The sequence below is a fragment of the Rhinichthys klamathensis genome, unplaced genomic scaffold, assembly GCF_029890125.1.
Source record: "Rhinichthys klamathensis goyatoka isolate OS25496 unplaced genomic scaffold, OSU_Roscu_1.1 h1tg000446l_1, whole genome shotgun sequence".
Classification (NCBI taxonomy): Eukaryota; Metazoa; Chordata; class Actinopteri; order Cypriniformes; family Leuciscidae; genus Rhinichthys; species Rhinichthys klamathensis.
In genome coordinates this window covers 1,932,573-1,947,582 of record NW_026606941.1, presented here as the reverse complement: position 1 = coordinate 1,947,582, position 15,010 = coordinate 1,932,573, and the positions used below count along the sequence as shown (strand labels likewise).

Below are 15,010 nucleotides of genomic sequence, written 5' to 3'. Positions count from 1 at the left end.
TGTATTTTAAAATGTCAGTGATTGCATCAAATGTGATTCTTTTGTTTTACTATACAGAATCTCATAGACTCACAGTCTCTGAAGTTCATCATGGCCCTCACGCAGCACAACCGAGCAACCAGGTCCCTGCTCCATCTGCACACCAAGAAGAAACCTCCGAGCATCAGTGCTCAGTTCCAGGTTATTATTATCTAAGTGTGGAAAGCATACGCTTCTTCATCATAGGGCTCAGGATTGGTTTGTTCCATCTCTGTGTGAAAGCCTCTTTTGTGGTAGTTGTAAATTAGATAAAAGGTTCAGACCCCTGAAGCTGTGGGGAGGTTTTGATATGATTTGCAGGGGTTTAATGGATGCTGATGGACAAATCAATGAGTCACATGATTTCATGTATTTTACTGCCCAGGCATCTCTAAACAAGCTGTTGGAAACCCTGAGGAAAGCAGAACCGTTCTTTGTCCGCTGTATCAGATCAAATGGTGATAAGGTATGGTGGAGAGCTATTGTATGTTTTGTGATTAATCTATTATGTGTATTACTTAGGTGATGGATCATCCTTCTTTTACATTTTGGTGAATGTGTTTACAGAGGGAAATGCACTTTGATGATGCTCTAGTCCTTCAGCAGCTGAGGTACACAGGCATGCTACAAACGGTTCGAATTAGGAGATCTGGCTATGGAGCCAAATTCACCTTCAAGGTAGTGTAACATGACTTTTTTTAATTAATATTTATTAATTAGGACTGTCAATTTAATGCAGATATCCACGGGTAAATAAATAAAATTTAATCATACCCCCTGACCCATACATACATTTCCTAATAAGGAATTTAATTTTATTAAATAACTTAATAAATATATCAAATAAATAAGAAAAGATAGAGGAATCCAGGTAAGATTAACAGACTTTTACAAAATGGATCGCTGTGGACTGTAATACTCATATATTGATTTTTTAAAATGTCTATATAATGCTTTACTGGTCTGCAAAAACAAGGCTTTTAATGTCATCCTCATTTGAAGACTTCTCAGCAGATGTTGATATTTTTAGAGATTAATTTGAATACTTAATAAGTATATCATACTTAATTTGATGTTTTTATTCGATTGATACCTTAGTGGGGAAAAAAAACTATACCAAAATGTATTTAAAATACTTTTATTTAATACTACGTATACTACAAATCCATTAATATATTTACTGACATATCGCTTGTGACTTACTGATATAATTATAATTAAACTTTATTTGGAGTACTACTTTATTGCACAATGCACATTTCTTGATTTTAAGCCTTAAAATGTGTTTAATATCACTATTAGTAAGGATAGTATGATCTCCGTATAATATCAATGCAAGATATTTAAAGTGTTCCTAAAGAATACTTGCAATAGTTCCACTTTAGCACAATCAAATATACTTAAGTATATCTTTAGTTGGACCTCAGCAATATTTCTGGATAATTAAAGTGCATTAAGTACAAAATTAGTTGTTCCAATTGAGCAGACTTTTAAGTACGGTATACCAATTTAGTATACCAAAAGTTCAATTGCAGGTATTTATATTAAGTACATACATTTGTAAATGTATTTGTAGTTTCCCTAGCATAAAATAAATGTATTTCAAATACATTTTATTTTTCACTAGGATAGCCCTGCTATTAATATTAGTTAATATGAAAAAATAAATTTGGTGGAAAATGAATGCAAATGGCTTTTATTATTTGCTTTATACAGACATGTCTAAAGGTTTCATCTTACATTGTCACCGCAGGAGTTTACAGATCAGTTCAGAGTATTGCTGCCAAAAGAAATATCAACACCTCAGGAAGATATCACCAACCTGCTGATGAAAATGGGACTTCCCAGCTCCAGTTTTCAGATTGGCCGAACTAAGGTTTATTTCAGTTTCACTTTTCACTGAAGAAATATCCACAACCTGCTTTTTGTCATTCAGATAAGTTTCCAGCTTTCCATAATTGACCGCTCATCTGTGTGCACAGGTGTTTTTGAAAGAATCAGAGAGACAAATAATTCAGGAAGCCCTTCATAAAGAAGTGATGCGGCGCATCATCATCCTGCAGAGATGGTTCCGTGCCTGTTTGATGAGGAAACAATACCTGCATGAGAGGAAAGGAATTATAACTATACAGGTACCATTCGTTTGGTTGGCTAGGGACTTTACATAATCTTACTACATAAACTTGTCTGAAAACGATCAGATCAACAATGCGTCTCAACAATTTGACATATGCCTTTTTTGTCAGCTGAAACCCTGTGACCTAGATATATTTACTTGCTTCCTTTCACAAGTTTCAATTAATGTTCTAATGTTTTTTTGTTTGTTTTTTTTAGATAAATTAAAACTTTATTCAGAAAGGACTTTTAAATTGGTCAAAAATCTTACAAAATATCTCTTTCAAATAGATCTCTTTCTATTAATCAGAGAATCATGAAAAAAAGTGCCTCACGGTTTCCACAAAACTATTAAGGAGTTTTCAATATTGATGATAATTATAAAACACAAAATCGGCATATTTAGGGCCCGAGCAGCACCGATGGTGTGAGCAGCCTCTTGGAATTGCTCCGTTTATTTCTATTGACTTCTGAAGGATCATGTGACATTGAAGACTAAAGTAATGCTGCTGATTTATGGAGTAATCAGTTTTGCCATCACCGGATTAAATTACATTTTAAAATATATTGAAATAGAAAACAGTTTATTTTAAATTGTAATAATATTTCACAATAATCCTTTTTTTTTGTGTATTTTATATTAAATAAATATAGCCTTGGTGAGCATAAGTCACTTTTTTCAAAACATTTTTTTTTTAAATCTTACCCCGAGCCCGACCTTTTTAACAGTAGTGTACGCATTTATAATTTACTATCTTTCTCTTCCTTGTAAACAGACCAAAAATATTTTATATTTATCCTGCACTATTACACAGATGTTCTAACAACATATTCTCATTTTATGTAATGCTATTATACATTGTGGCTTAACTTATTGTTTATTGTGAACCATCCTGAACCACAAAGGGTTTGTGAACTTGGTTGTGAAACCCTGCAAAAAATGATACTGTCCCTGAGGAGAGTTTTCCTGTTTCATCCCACAGCGATCGTGGCGTTTTTTGCGTGAGACATACAGAGGCAGAGCAGCTACTGTGATCCAGGCTGCATGGCGAATGTCCAAACAGAGAGGAGAGTTTTTGAAGCAGAGAGAAAAACTCAAAGCACAGACGTAAGTCCAAGTTACCTTTGGGTGTTTTTTACTTTAAGGTAAAACAATATTAGTCATTTTGGATTGTTTTTTCAGATCTCAAACAGAACTGGGCGATTTGAACAAGCCAAGTCAGCCAAAGCCAAGGCCTCCACTGCCTAACGAATCTCGCACGCCTGAACGAAAGAAGGCGGAGGATTCGAGCCTGCGGTTAAACACCAAGACTAAGGTTACAATAGAACCTACTCCTAGAATCACAAAGCAACTCAGCATCAAGGAGGACCAACCTGCTCGAGATGATAAAGGCAAGATTGGCAATAAAGAAAGACAACCATCTCCTTCAGGCCTCCCTCGGCCTGTGTCGCTTCCACTGAACATGAGCGAAAGTGGTTCTGATGAGAGTCAAAATGCTGTACACTTACAACGCCGTAACAAGACATCCAGGTTGAAGGAGAAGCCTGATAAATGGAAGGAGAGGACCAGTGGAGCAGCACATTTGGAGAACATCAGTGCTGAGATAGTACGACTTCAAACCCAGAGGAAATTGGGTTTATGGTAAGAGTTATATTTTGGTCATTTCTTTTAAAGTAAAGACTCATTTTATGTTGTTTTTCTTTATTACGCAACTCTCTGGAGTACTTCATTCTGATTGGTCAGTCTGTGGTCAAATATTTTTGTATAATGAGCACTATATTATATGTTTGACTGTTGTACCTGAAAATATCATCAATATTTATGTCTGTTTATCTATTTTTAAAGCAGCCATGTTATACTTTTCAGGCAGTTGGTCGTCATCACAATTTTTTTACCCTGCCAGAGTTTATTTTGTGGTAATGCCTGACTGGTAGTACATTATCCCTTATTTATTTGTTACCGTTTCTTATATGTTAGGAAATCTGGCATTTCTCAGTCCCTGGAAAATGTGTCCAGAATGAGTTCTTCAGAGTCAGACAGCTCCTCCTCTCCATCCAAAAATGAGGTACTGTTTAAATACTAGTTATGGTCTTTCTTTTAAATGTAAAATGTTATGCTATATGTTGATGCAAAACAAAATCATATTTTTGCCCCCCAAAAGTGACATAATATTTCAGTATATATATGTATATGGATATACTACCTTTCAAATGTTTGGGGTCAGTAAGATTTTTTTTAACCAAGAAAATAATACTTTTATTTAGTGAGGACACATTAACACATTAAATTGATAGCGACAGTAAAGACATTCTATTCATCAAAGAATCCAGAAAAAAAGTATCATATTTTCCACATTGATATTAAGTAGCACAAAGTTTCCAACATTGATGATAATAAGAAATCTTTATTGAGCAGCAAATCAGCATATTATAATTATTTCTGAAGGATCATCTGACAGTAATGATGCTGAAAATTCAGCTTCGCCATCATAGGAATAAATGAAAATATATTAAAATGGAAAACAGTTATTTTAAATGAATATACGATTTCACAATATTACTATTTTTACTGTATTTTTAATGAAATAAATGCAGCCTTGGTGAGTGTAAGAGACGTTGAACATTTAAAAAATCTTACAGATCCCAACCGTTTAAATCAAGCGAATTTCATAGATTATTTTACAGTGTTTATGGATAACTGGATTAGCAGGCACAGGTTACTCTTCTTTTTTTTTTTTTTTCACCTAAACCGGTTCACGTATCATAGGTTATGGTTCAAAGCCATAAGCACCTCAAACACAAGCGCCGACTAGCACGTCCCCGCAGTGGACTGAAGTTGGATGTTTTGGATCTAAGCGACATGGAGTACTGGAGTTTTCCCCTTCCTCCCATAAGCCCCTCCACTCCCAACCAGTCTGGTATCCCCATGGTACTGGAGACTGTGGTAATAGTCTGACCCATTTACAAAGGGATCATAAGAGCTGCTGTGGGCCTTGCTTTTGCACGCAACAGCTAACATAAGAATCAACATTAGATACTGTATATGGGAAGCGTTTCGTAGACTTAGTCTTTAGAAACCAGACTGATCCGGTACTTGGATGTTTCTGACTGGAAGCTGGTTTCTGACCTTTTTTGTATCATTTTACACAGTTAACAAACACTGAGGCCATCGCTACTTGTGCTAATGAGTGAATTTAGTAAATAGATATAAGAATAATGTTGTGGTTGTTAGGTTGCAGATAATGTTTTAAATGTATCATTATATAAGGGATTTAAACAACGTCTTTTATAGTACTAATTGGGTTTTATATAATATTATATGCTAGAATGTAATTATCATAATCACATTTTAATTTCTGTTAAATTGTTTGTAACATTCACTTCCTCAAAATTGGCTCCAAGCTATAACAGCTCCAGTATCCGGTTTTGTGAGGTTTTAGTTTCTTATTTATTTACTTTTTTGCCACAGAGCATGATCTCACAATGGTGGATACTGTGGCTCTGAAGAGCTTTGCTAACTAATTTAACAATAATTGTCAGGTTTTATGCAGGTTATACTAGACAATTTTTATTCAGCAATCTAAGATATAGGTAAAATTCTATAAGCAAAAAAGGTCAACATGGATTTTGGAATGCAGTGTGGGAGATGTAATGCTGGTGGCGGCACAAATAGAAGGAAATAACCCCAATCAATCTGCATTATTAGTGAACATTATGATTACAAAACATTCTTGCTAAATGGTTGTCAGCTAAACTTGTTTTGCATCCGCTTGAATGTGGTCTTGCTTTTTCCTGAGCTGTCTGTGGTTGTTTTGCTTAAAAGAATGCATGGTGGGACTATGGGTAACAAAGTGACATTTGCTGTAAAATCTCATCATTGGTATGTGTAGGTTTGATTAGAGTGATTGTCAGAAGTTCAGGATTTGGCTGAATGAACCACCTCATTTTTTTCTGCAGTCTCATGATAATCATTTTCAATCTCTAACATGTTTTGGTCTTTCAGATCCAGTCGCCTGTAGAAGCCGATGGGTGCTTGAGTATCACAAGGAGATCACCAAGTGAGGAAGCAGTTGTAACATCCAGCACACCAGAAAGGTGATTTAGTCCTTTCCCATCAGCATGTTATCTTGCTGAACTGTACTGTTCTAGATTTTACCTGAAATATCATTAATTTGATTTGAGGGTTTTTATCAGTTTTTAAAATTGAATCATACATAAAAGTGCTTTCATGTCAATTTAATGAAAATTTTCTGTTTGTATCCTGTAGGCGGGGATTCCTAAAATATTTTAAGAAGCGTCTGACACCCCAGGATGGTAATACTACAATGGCAAAGACATTGGCAGAAAAAGAGGAGCTAGGTTGTATTATTCACCCAGACCTACTTCATTCTTTTATTCATTTATTGATTTATCTAATTATTTCTATAATTATGTTAATAAATAAATAAATAAAGCACAGATTGTTTCAATAAATATGTTAATTGTTTAAATAAACATTTAAATAAATATATGAAATAAAAACAAGAAATGTTGAAAAAAATATAAGTAGACCAATTTTGAGTAAATGTTTCAGTTGCAGTAACTCGCCTCTTTTTCTCTTTTTTACCTCTGTTTCTTTGGTCCAAAAGCCAGTGGCTCTCACTCTCATTCTCCACGTTTCAAGAGCTCAGCCACTTATCCTGGACCTCGTCGCAACCCCACCATTAAAATTAGCCGAGCTACTCGTGTCCAGGAGCAGTGGAATGCTTCGCTGGACAGAGAAATCACTGATACTAATGAACTTCGCCACCTGGATGAGTTCTTGGGAAATCAGGTTTATATTCATACGCTTTTGTAAATGCATTTTTTTAAAATCCAAAATTTGGATTTTTTAGAAGCGCTTCCAGAAGTTCCTTTTGTTTATAGTCATATCTTATCAACTTTGTACTTTTAAGTGCGTAATCTGTTGGTGTAATGTTGAATTCAGATGAACGATCTAAGCACCCGCACAAAGGAACTCTCAGAGACAGAAAAAATCTTTTTCTCAGCCACCACACAGTTCAGAGACACCATCAAAAGCATGTACTCCATCTCAGTAAGTTTATCTGTGCTCATCTTTTACCTTCCCCTTATCATAGTTTCACCGATGCACTAGATAAGTACTGAAAGTCTTTTTTTTTTTTTTAAGCAAATGTTTGAAATGATCTGTTTCCTATTCCCAAAAGAATCCCAATATCGGCTATAAGGCCCTGATGTCAGGTTACCAAGCAAGGGTAGCCAAACTCGCAGGGCTGAAGAAAGTGTCTGAGGTGCCGCTGGTAATAAATCTTTTCCAATCAGTTCTGGATGGATTTATCAGGGGGGAGGTCAAACGACTGGAGGGAGAGCCTTGTAAGGTAACTTATGAAGCTGTAATTTCCACAGACACTTAACTGCTCAAATATATTTTTTAAATATAAGGCAAGTCACCAGACCCTTGAGGAATCTGGGCCTGCAGAATTTCAAAGAAGACTGATTCCCACTGTTTACAAAATATACCCAATTGCATTTTAAAGCGTTTACCCAGGGTATCCGCGGGTCCTTAAAAAGTCTTAAAAAGTCTTAAATTAGATTTTAAAAATTTATGGCCTTAAAAAGTCTTAAAAAGTCTTATTTTGACTTATGAAAGGTCTTAAATTTTCAATGGCAATTTGAGTTAGACATATCTAAATGTTTTCCAAATTAAAACTATCTAATTAGCGTACTTTTTTATTTATTATTCGTTCTTTGTGGATTTGCTCGTTCACGTGACATTTCGCGTCACATTCGCGCCAGCATTACGTCTGTCTCCTGCACGCGAAACAGCAGGAGAGGAGAAGAAAGCTGGTTAATTTCAGTTCAATTGTAAGTTCATTCTTTATGTGCGTAGTGGTGTGCGATGTGTATTGTCTATTATGATATTGTACTCATTGTTTTACTTTAACGTTAACTATGTAGGCTACGAGGGCGCACTGCGAGCTGACATCGCATTTGTCTCTCATGCTTGCTTTCACTGCGTGATGTGTCAGTGCAGTTATAGGTATGTTCCCTAATAGACGTATAAAGATTTTGTATTTTATATATCATATGTTGTTATCATACAATATTACATCAGCAAGAAGGCTGTTTTCCCGTGCACAATAGCAAATATGATATTTATTTTATATAACAGTTAAATTAACATTGTTACATTTTATAAACAATATTGTCAATATTGTTTGTTTTCCCTTTATTTCGCTGACGAGAATTTCAAAATGAAACCGTAGCAGAGTCTCAATGCAAAAGACAGCGATGATTTCTTGACTGAAATCCGCGTTTTGAACGAATCATTTTAACGATTCAATGAACAATCACTTGCAGTTCCTGAATGAATCAGCCGTTTGAACAAATCGTTTGAATGAATGACTCCCTGAGACAGTGACTTGCCGACACCTACTGGCGGGTTTAGTTTCACATTAAGTACCCTGTAATTAAAATGTTACAATTAGAAATCAGTTCATATTTAAATATTGAATTAAGAATTGAAAGAATTGAATATATCATAGCTTTATTTATGCAATTGTAAATGGAGTATAAATATATTAATGCCAGTTCTGATGCTGCTTCTGTGTCTCCTCTGCACTGCAAAGATGGATTTTGATTTAATGATTTAATTTAACTGGTAACAGTGGTATTGTGTTATTATTCTAATATAATTTAATTTGAATGTTAGAATTTGACATAAAAGGTGATGCATACCTCCAAGTAAAAAAAAGAAAAAAAAAATCCATATATGGGTGAAAATGCCCCTGGAACTCAATTTAAGGTTGCAAATATTGCCCTTTAATAAAAAATGTTAATTCCTTTCACTGCTGTGAACTGACCACTGCATAGAATATGAAAAATATGAATATCTTCGTGAGTCAGCTGTCAACAACAGGCCTAAACCAGCCATGGTACCAGTACACAAACACAATCAGTAAAATATCATCTAATAATCATCAACAAAACTTTGAAAATATTGAGACATTTTTTTTTCAATATTGCGCACCCCTAATGTAAGGTATTAATTTTGATTTCTTCAGGTCTTAAAAAGCCTTAAATTTGACTTTAAAAAGTGTGCAGATACCCTGTTACCCTATTAATACCCATGTCACATAATTCTGCTAAGTTTCTAATGTTTTTGAAAAATAAAATGCTTTCACCAAGGCTACAATTATTGGATCTAAAATGGAGTAAAATTTTAAATATTATTACAGTTAAACTACTTTAAAATGTTATTCCTCTGATAGCAAAGTAGAATTTTCAGTGGCTATTACTCCAGTCTTCAATAGTTAAACAGTAGTGTTATAAAATGTGGGCCAAGCTGGCAGATTCCCAGTGGACCTAGTTATCAGTTATCCTTGAATTTATCCTAATTACATGCGCCTCTTTCTATTTTTCAGGTTAAGGAAAGAAACAGAAGAAAATCTAAAAGAGATGCACATGTAAGTTATTTTCATGATATAGAGACATTATATAGCTATATTTATAATGCATGATGTGAAAATACAAAACAACACTAATATTTTACTCCCCCTGTAAGCCTGACAGCCCACTGGGTCACCTATTTAGCACATACCAGGTGACCATTATGCAATCATGTGACCAGTGCAGCTCATACATATGGGGAATGGAAAAAGCCTTCATGTGCAGCTGTAAGTATCCATCATCCTTTTCTCTGATCAATGCAAATTGACAAGGATTCAGAGGTAATTTATGCTGTACTTTCTGTTTCAGCTTGTAAAATGGTGTGTCACAAGAAGTGTCTGAGCAAGATAACAATAAATTGCACAGGTCAATGTGCCAGGAAGGTGAGCAGTATTACTGTATCACTTACTATATATTCACAGGGAAAATTCTGCCATCATCTACACAACCTCACTAACATGAGTGCAGATAGTGACAGTTTAATTTCTATCTGTAATGATAGACATGTTGGATCACATAATTACAGTTTATTTGTTTCCATTCTTCAGAAAGAGGGTGAGCATACCCTCCACTTTGGTGTACCTATCTGCGCCTTGGCCCGCACAGCTGACTATGTGCCCTTCGTCATGGAGAAGATGCTGGTACACGTTGAAATGAATGGACTGTACACAGAGGGTATCTACCGCAAGTCCGGCTCAGCCTGCCGAGCCAAAGAGCTTCACCACATACTAGAGAAAGGTAATAATGTGATTTGATTAGTCTTTATCCCCTCATTATCAGAAATTTGAGGGTGCTTTTTCAAAGTAAAAGTTTTATGACCTTTGTCATGTACTTTACTGTTGACAAATCAATTTTCATTTAATATAACTGCTTTGACTTTTTTGCATTGAAGGTTTTTGGTTTTTCCCCTCAGATCCGCAGACTGTCTGTCTTGACAATTACCCCATCCACACCATCACCGGCCTGGTCAAACAGTGGTTACGGGAACTACCCGACCCACTCATGACATACAGTCTCTACAATGACTTCCTGTATGCTGCGGGTGGGTTTTTGGCCACATGCAACTTTGGGTGTAAAGGCTAAACATTTATGCCACATATGTTAGAAAGAAATGCTTGTTTTTTCACCCCTCCAGATATGCCAGAATCACCCGAGCGGTTGCGTGCCATCTACCGAAAGTTAGATGAACTACCTCCCTCAAACTTCTCTACTCTCGAAAGGCTCATTTTTCATCTCGTGAAGTAAGGAACAATTACATATGACTGGAATGAATATAAGACATCCTGTGCATTGGTTCACCTCTTGACTAATTTCTTTTTGTATTCAGAGTGGCAAAAGAGGAAGCTCACAATCGAATGTCAGCTAATTCTCTATCGATCGTGTTTGCCCCCTGCATTCTACGCTGCCCAGATTCTTCGGACCCTCTCCAGAGTATGAAGGATATAAACAAGACCACTCTGTGAGAATCATTTTGGTTTATTTGCCTTCCTTGTTTATGATAAGCTTGTTTGTTTGTTTGACTTGATGCTGGTGGTTGATGGTCAAGATAGGAGAAGGTATACTAAAAATACATAAATAATGTGATTATCTAAGCAGCTAAATCGTTAATGTCATTATTCAAGGCAAACTACTTTCTTTGACTACATTCATCATACATGAACCCTATGGTTAACATTTATGTGCAGTTGTGTGGAGATTCTGATTAATGAACAAACAAGGTGCTATAATCAGAAAATGGAAGAAATTCAGCAGTTGGAAAATGCAGAAGCTATCGCCATTAAACAGCTCAAGCTCAGGAGACAGAACACGGTAAGAGAAGCGTCACATGCTAGTTTGCAATATACTACAATCCTAAAGATTTTTTTAAAAAGTAATTAGTACTTTAATTAGCAAGGACACATTAAATTGGTCAAAAATTACCATAAAATGTTACAAAATGTTACGTTACAAAATATTTTAGTGCTGTTCTTTTGAACTTTCTATTCATCAAAGAATCCTGAAAACTGCATCATGGTTTCCACAAAATTATTTGTCAACATTGACAACAATAAGAAATGTTTCTTAAGCAACAAATCAGCATATAAGAATGACTTCTGAAGGATCATGTGACACTGAAGACTGGAGTAATGATGCTGAAAATTCAGCTCTGCCATCACAGGAATAAATTACATGTTAAGATATATTCAAATAGAAAACCTTATTTTAAATAGTAATACGATTTCACAATACTTCTCTTTACTGTATTTTTGATCAAATAATTGCAGCCTTGGTGAGCATAAACATTTAAAAATCTTGCCGAATGGTAATGTACATAAGATATCACACTTTAAGAACAGTTGTGAAATAAGCATTATGGCATTAGCTTCATGACATAGAAACAACACTAATAGATCCTTATGGGTTTTCCAATTATTCTGAAATATGCAATATAGCAACACATTACACCTTTTCACCTACATACAGAACATGCTTCACCCCTACCATTACCCTTTAACTGTAATGTAGATGCCAGGGAATGTATTTTGTAGTGGAAAGATGATACTTAATGTTCTGATTAATTAAATAATGTTTTCATGAAATATTGTGCAATTAATACTTTCAGTATGTGGTAACAATTTATAAAAGCAATAAACCACTCAAGGCTCTGTTATTCTGAATATTGTCTTAGCTGTGGGTGTTTCACTCACCCCATCACACATCGTGCCTAACTACTCATAATGGAGCAAAGCCTCTCGTACCTTATTGCTTAAATGTATGTGCCATTTCTAGTCTAATATTTAGCACCTTTGGTATAGCAGTTTGCAAAGTGCTTCTCGTGGCTCTTATTTTATATGATTTCATGATCTCACTTTCCATTTAGATATTTGAGCGGCCAAAATTAGATTCAGATGCATCCTCAATGGACAGAGCTGAGCTTGAAATCGAAAAGAACCTGCTGGAGAAGATCAAGTCCATTAAGAAAGAAAAGTGAGTTGAAAATGCATGTATAACTTTTTATTTTTTCATTCATTGTTTAGTCAACAAATTTGTATTGTCTTCTAGCACAGTTTTAAATGTGCTTCGATCACAGTGAAGTTGTATCATTTCACTTTTGCATTTTGATTTTATGCTCTCAAACTGCAGTAACTTTCGTCCAGGGGTACAGAAAATGTTAAGAATTATAAGTCCTTCTAATTGTGCAATTCAAAACTCATTCTGTTTGTGGTTTAGGAACAATTTGGCCTTCAGACTGCCTGAGTTTGACCAGGATAGCTCTGATGCTGAGAACATGGACTCCGAATCATTGGTCAGCTCTGAGAGTCTACTAGAAGATCATTCAGTGAGTTTGGACTTGGAAGGTCAGTACTGAGGTACAGAAAATTTTAATTACATAATGCTTGGATGTCCCGCATGTTCTGTGTCCAAGAGGGCTTGGATTCGCTGTTCTTGTGGTGAGCTGGTTATTGTGCTTGTTGTTATTTAACCTGCTGTTTCTCTAACCACGGGTTTGCTCTGCTGCTTTTATATTAAATATAAGAATGTTTGTATATTTGGTTATTACATGATATTTGCATATATTTAGTCCCTAGTGGCTAATCCAAGGCATCTATTTCAGCGAACACTGCTTTGAAGAGCTCCAAGCCAGAGAATTCTGCTAAACCTCCTGATCCAACACATGATCCCAAACCAGGGAGCAAACAGCCTGCTGAGGACCGCAACCAAAACCATTCCGCCTCACGCCGAGATGGAGTCATCCAGAGCCAAGATGTCTCAGAATCCCTCACCAAGAGACGATTTTCAGACCTTGACATTCCATTTATAGATGAGGACGTTTGACATTAATTAACACCAAAAGATCTATGCAAATATTTGTCTTTCCTGCAACTGTTCAAGCAACAATCAGTTTCCCATTTCTGATCATAAATCAAATGCTGGATTCATGCATGCTGTCCTAGAACACCTGTTGTGTTCATAGAATACATTTGTTAAACAAAGCTGATGATTTTTTTAAAAAGGAAATTTAAAGCCATTATTACTTTTGCTAGGATAATTTAAACATTTCTTATAATCTTGGCAACATTTGTAGTAGGTTTATAATATTTTTAATAGCTTTGTTCATTTTTGTCTAATGCAAGTTTTTCTATGGACCACATTAGAGTGGAATGGGCCTTATATTATTGTTTTTATAGCCACAAGTCATAGTTCTTTATTTTTATCGCAAACAAGGAACTGTTGAGAACTGTTATATTCTTTATTGGATTGTTCCATTAATTGTTTTCTGTGAAATATTTGTATGTGGTGTAAATAGTTCTAAATAACATTGCTTTCCCAATTAAATCAAATCGGATGAGTCCCCTTAAATGTGAATATTGTTATATTAAAACATTTTTTCTTTTTCTTTTTTATCTTTTTTTTAGGAGATTTGAAGATGTTGTAAATCATACCATTCTTGCATGCCTATGTGGAAGGCTGGTGCAAGACAATGACAATTTTTGTTTTTAAAAATGCAGTTATGGAATCTATAAAACCTGATCACCCAACAACTGTGAATATAATCAAATTGTCATCTCGAATCAAATAATTTTAATATTATATTCTGCTGTAGTGTGTACCTGGCCACTCATGAATTTCTGTTAATGAGCAGGCAGACAGTGCTGCCAAAGCATTATCTACAGAACCAGTAAAATGCTCTTTACCTTTCACAGATCTGAGACCAACATTAAATGGCATACGCCAAAAATAAATGGCAATCGGAACAGGATCAGTGCTTAAACAAAAAATTATGTGAAATAAATCTTGATGTTAAGACAAAACATATATTCCCTTTTAATAATCGCTGGGATCGCCGGATAGTACACTCAAGAAAACACACATAAGAAAATTGCCCAAAGTGTTCATCTTGTCAGAATCCACTGTCCATTTAAACATTTCGTTAGACTGTAATTCTTCAACCCCTTTGAGGAACTTGTTTTACTCTGTTGATACCTTTGAAAAGAATTCCAAGAAATCCAAATGTAGTCTTAAGGTTTTACAAATTAATCTTAAACATCTGTTTAGTTTTATTTTTGAATAACTAAACTTGGCTCTCACCATGAACACAGCCATAGAAGCTGGTGTGGCATTAAAAAAATGAGGGGGAAAATGCAGTTATCAATGTCAGATTTAAAGAGGTTCTATCAGTCAATTTACATTTATTTGAAAGAAATCTGTGAGAAAATGGTAGTATCATAAATGCAGCTGTTTTATACTGTTGTTATGCAGTATGGATATATTCTGCTCTAGTGAGGAGAAATGGTTACAACAGGTGTGTTAAAGTGAGTGAATGCTGCATATTGAAAACTAGAATAAATTTTGTTCAAGAAGTCTGTAAATCTTGAATGTAATTGGTTTTATAATATTATGGAATTTTAAAACAAATTGTTTTGCCGTTGTCATTTTATAAATCCAATAT

The 15,010-nt window shown here is 35.1% G+C and overlaps 1 protein-coding gene across 1 annotated transcript in view; it reads left to right on the top strand.

Annotated features, from left to right (window-relative positions):
- Positions 1-13,564, top strand: part of myo9b (myosin IXb) — a 32,242-nt gene extending 18,678 nt beyond the window's left edge. Inside the window, exons 18-42 of the mRNA XM_056236357.1 lie at positions 58-180; positions 404-484; positions 586-696; positions 1,772-1,894; positions 2,001-2,150; positions 3,117-3,241; positions 3,317-3,775; positions 4,112-4,199; positions 4,901-5,077; positions 6,137-6,228; positions 6,401-6,492; positions 6,762-6,946; positions 7,100-7,207; positions 7,338-7,508; positions 9,555-9,596; positions 9,695-9,806; positions 9,889-9,962; positions 10,128-10,317; positions 10,493-10,621; positions 10,715-10,820; positions 10,907-11,038; positions 11,265-11,388; positions 12,440-12,546; positions 12,790-12,917; positions 13,175-13,564. Coding sequence (XP_056092332.1) covers positions 58-180; positions 404-484; positions 586-696; positions 1,772-1,894; positions 2,001-2,150; positions 3,117-3,241; positions 3,317-3,775; positions 4,112-4,199; positions 4,901-5,077; positions 6,137-6,228; positions 6,401-6,492; positions 6,762-6,946; positions 7,100-7,207; positions 7,338-7,508; positions 9,555-9,596; positions 9,695-9,806; positions 9,889-9,962; positions 10,128-10,317; positions 10,493-10,621; positions 10,715-10,820; positions 10,907-11,038; positions 11,265-11,388; positions 12,440-12,546; positions 12,790-12,917; positions 13,175-13,395 — 3,450 coding nt within the window. The 3' untranslated portion in view covers positions 13,396-13,564. The remainder of the gene's footprint in view (positions 1-57; positions 181-403; positions 485-585; positions 697-1,771; positions 1,895-2,000; positions 2,151-3,116; positions 3,242-3,316; positions 3,776-4,111; positions 4,200-4,900; positions 5,078-6,136; positions 6,229-6,400; positions 6,493-6,761; positions 6,947-7,099; positions 7,208-7,337; positions 7,509-9,554; positions 9,597-9,694; positions 9,807-9,888; positions 9,963-10,127; positions 10,318-10,492; positions 10,622-10,714; positions 10,821-10,906; positions 11,039-11,264; positions 11,389-12,439; positions 12,547-12,789; positions 12,918-13,174) is intronic.
- Positions 13,565-15,010: the final 1,446 nt, after the last annotated feature.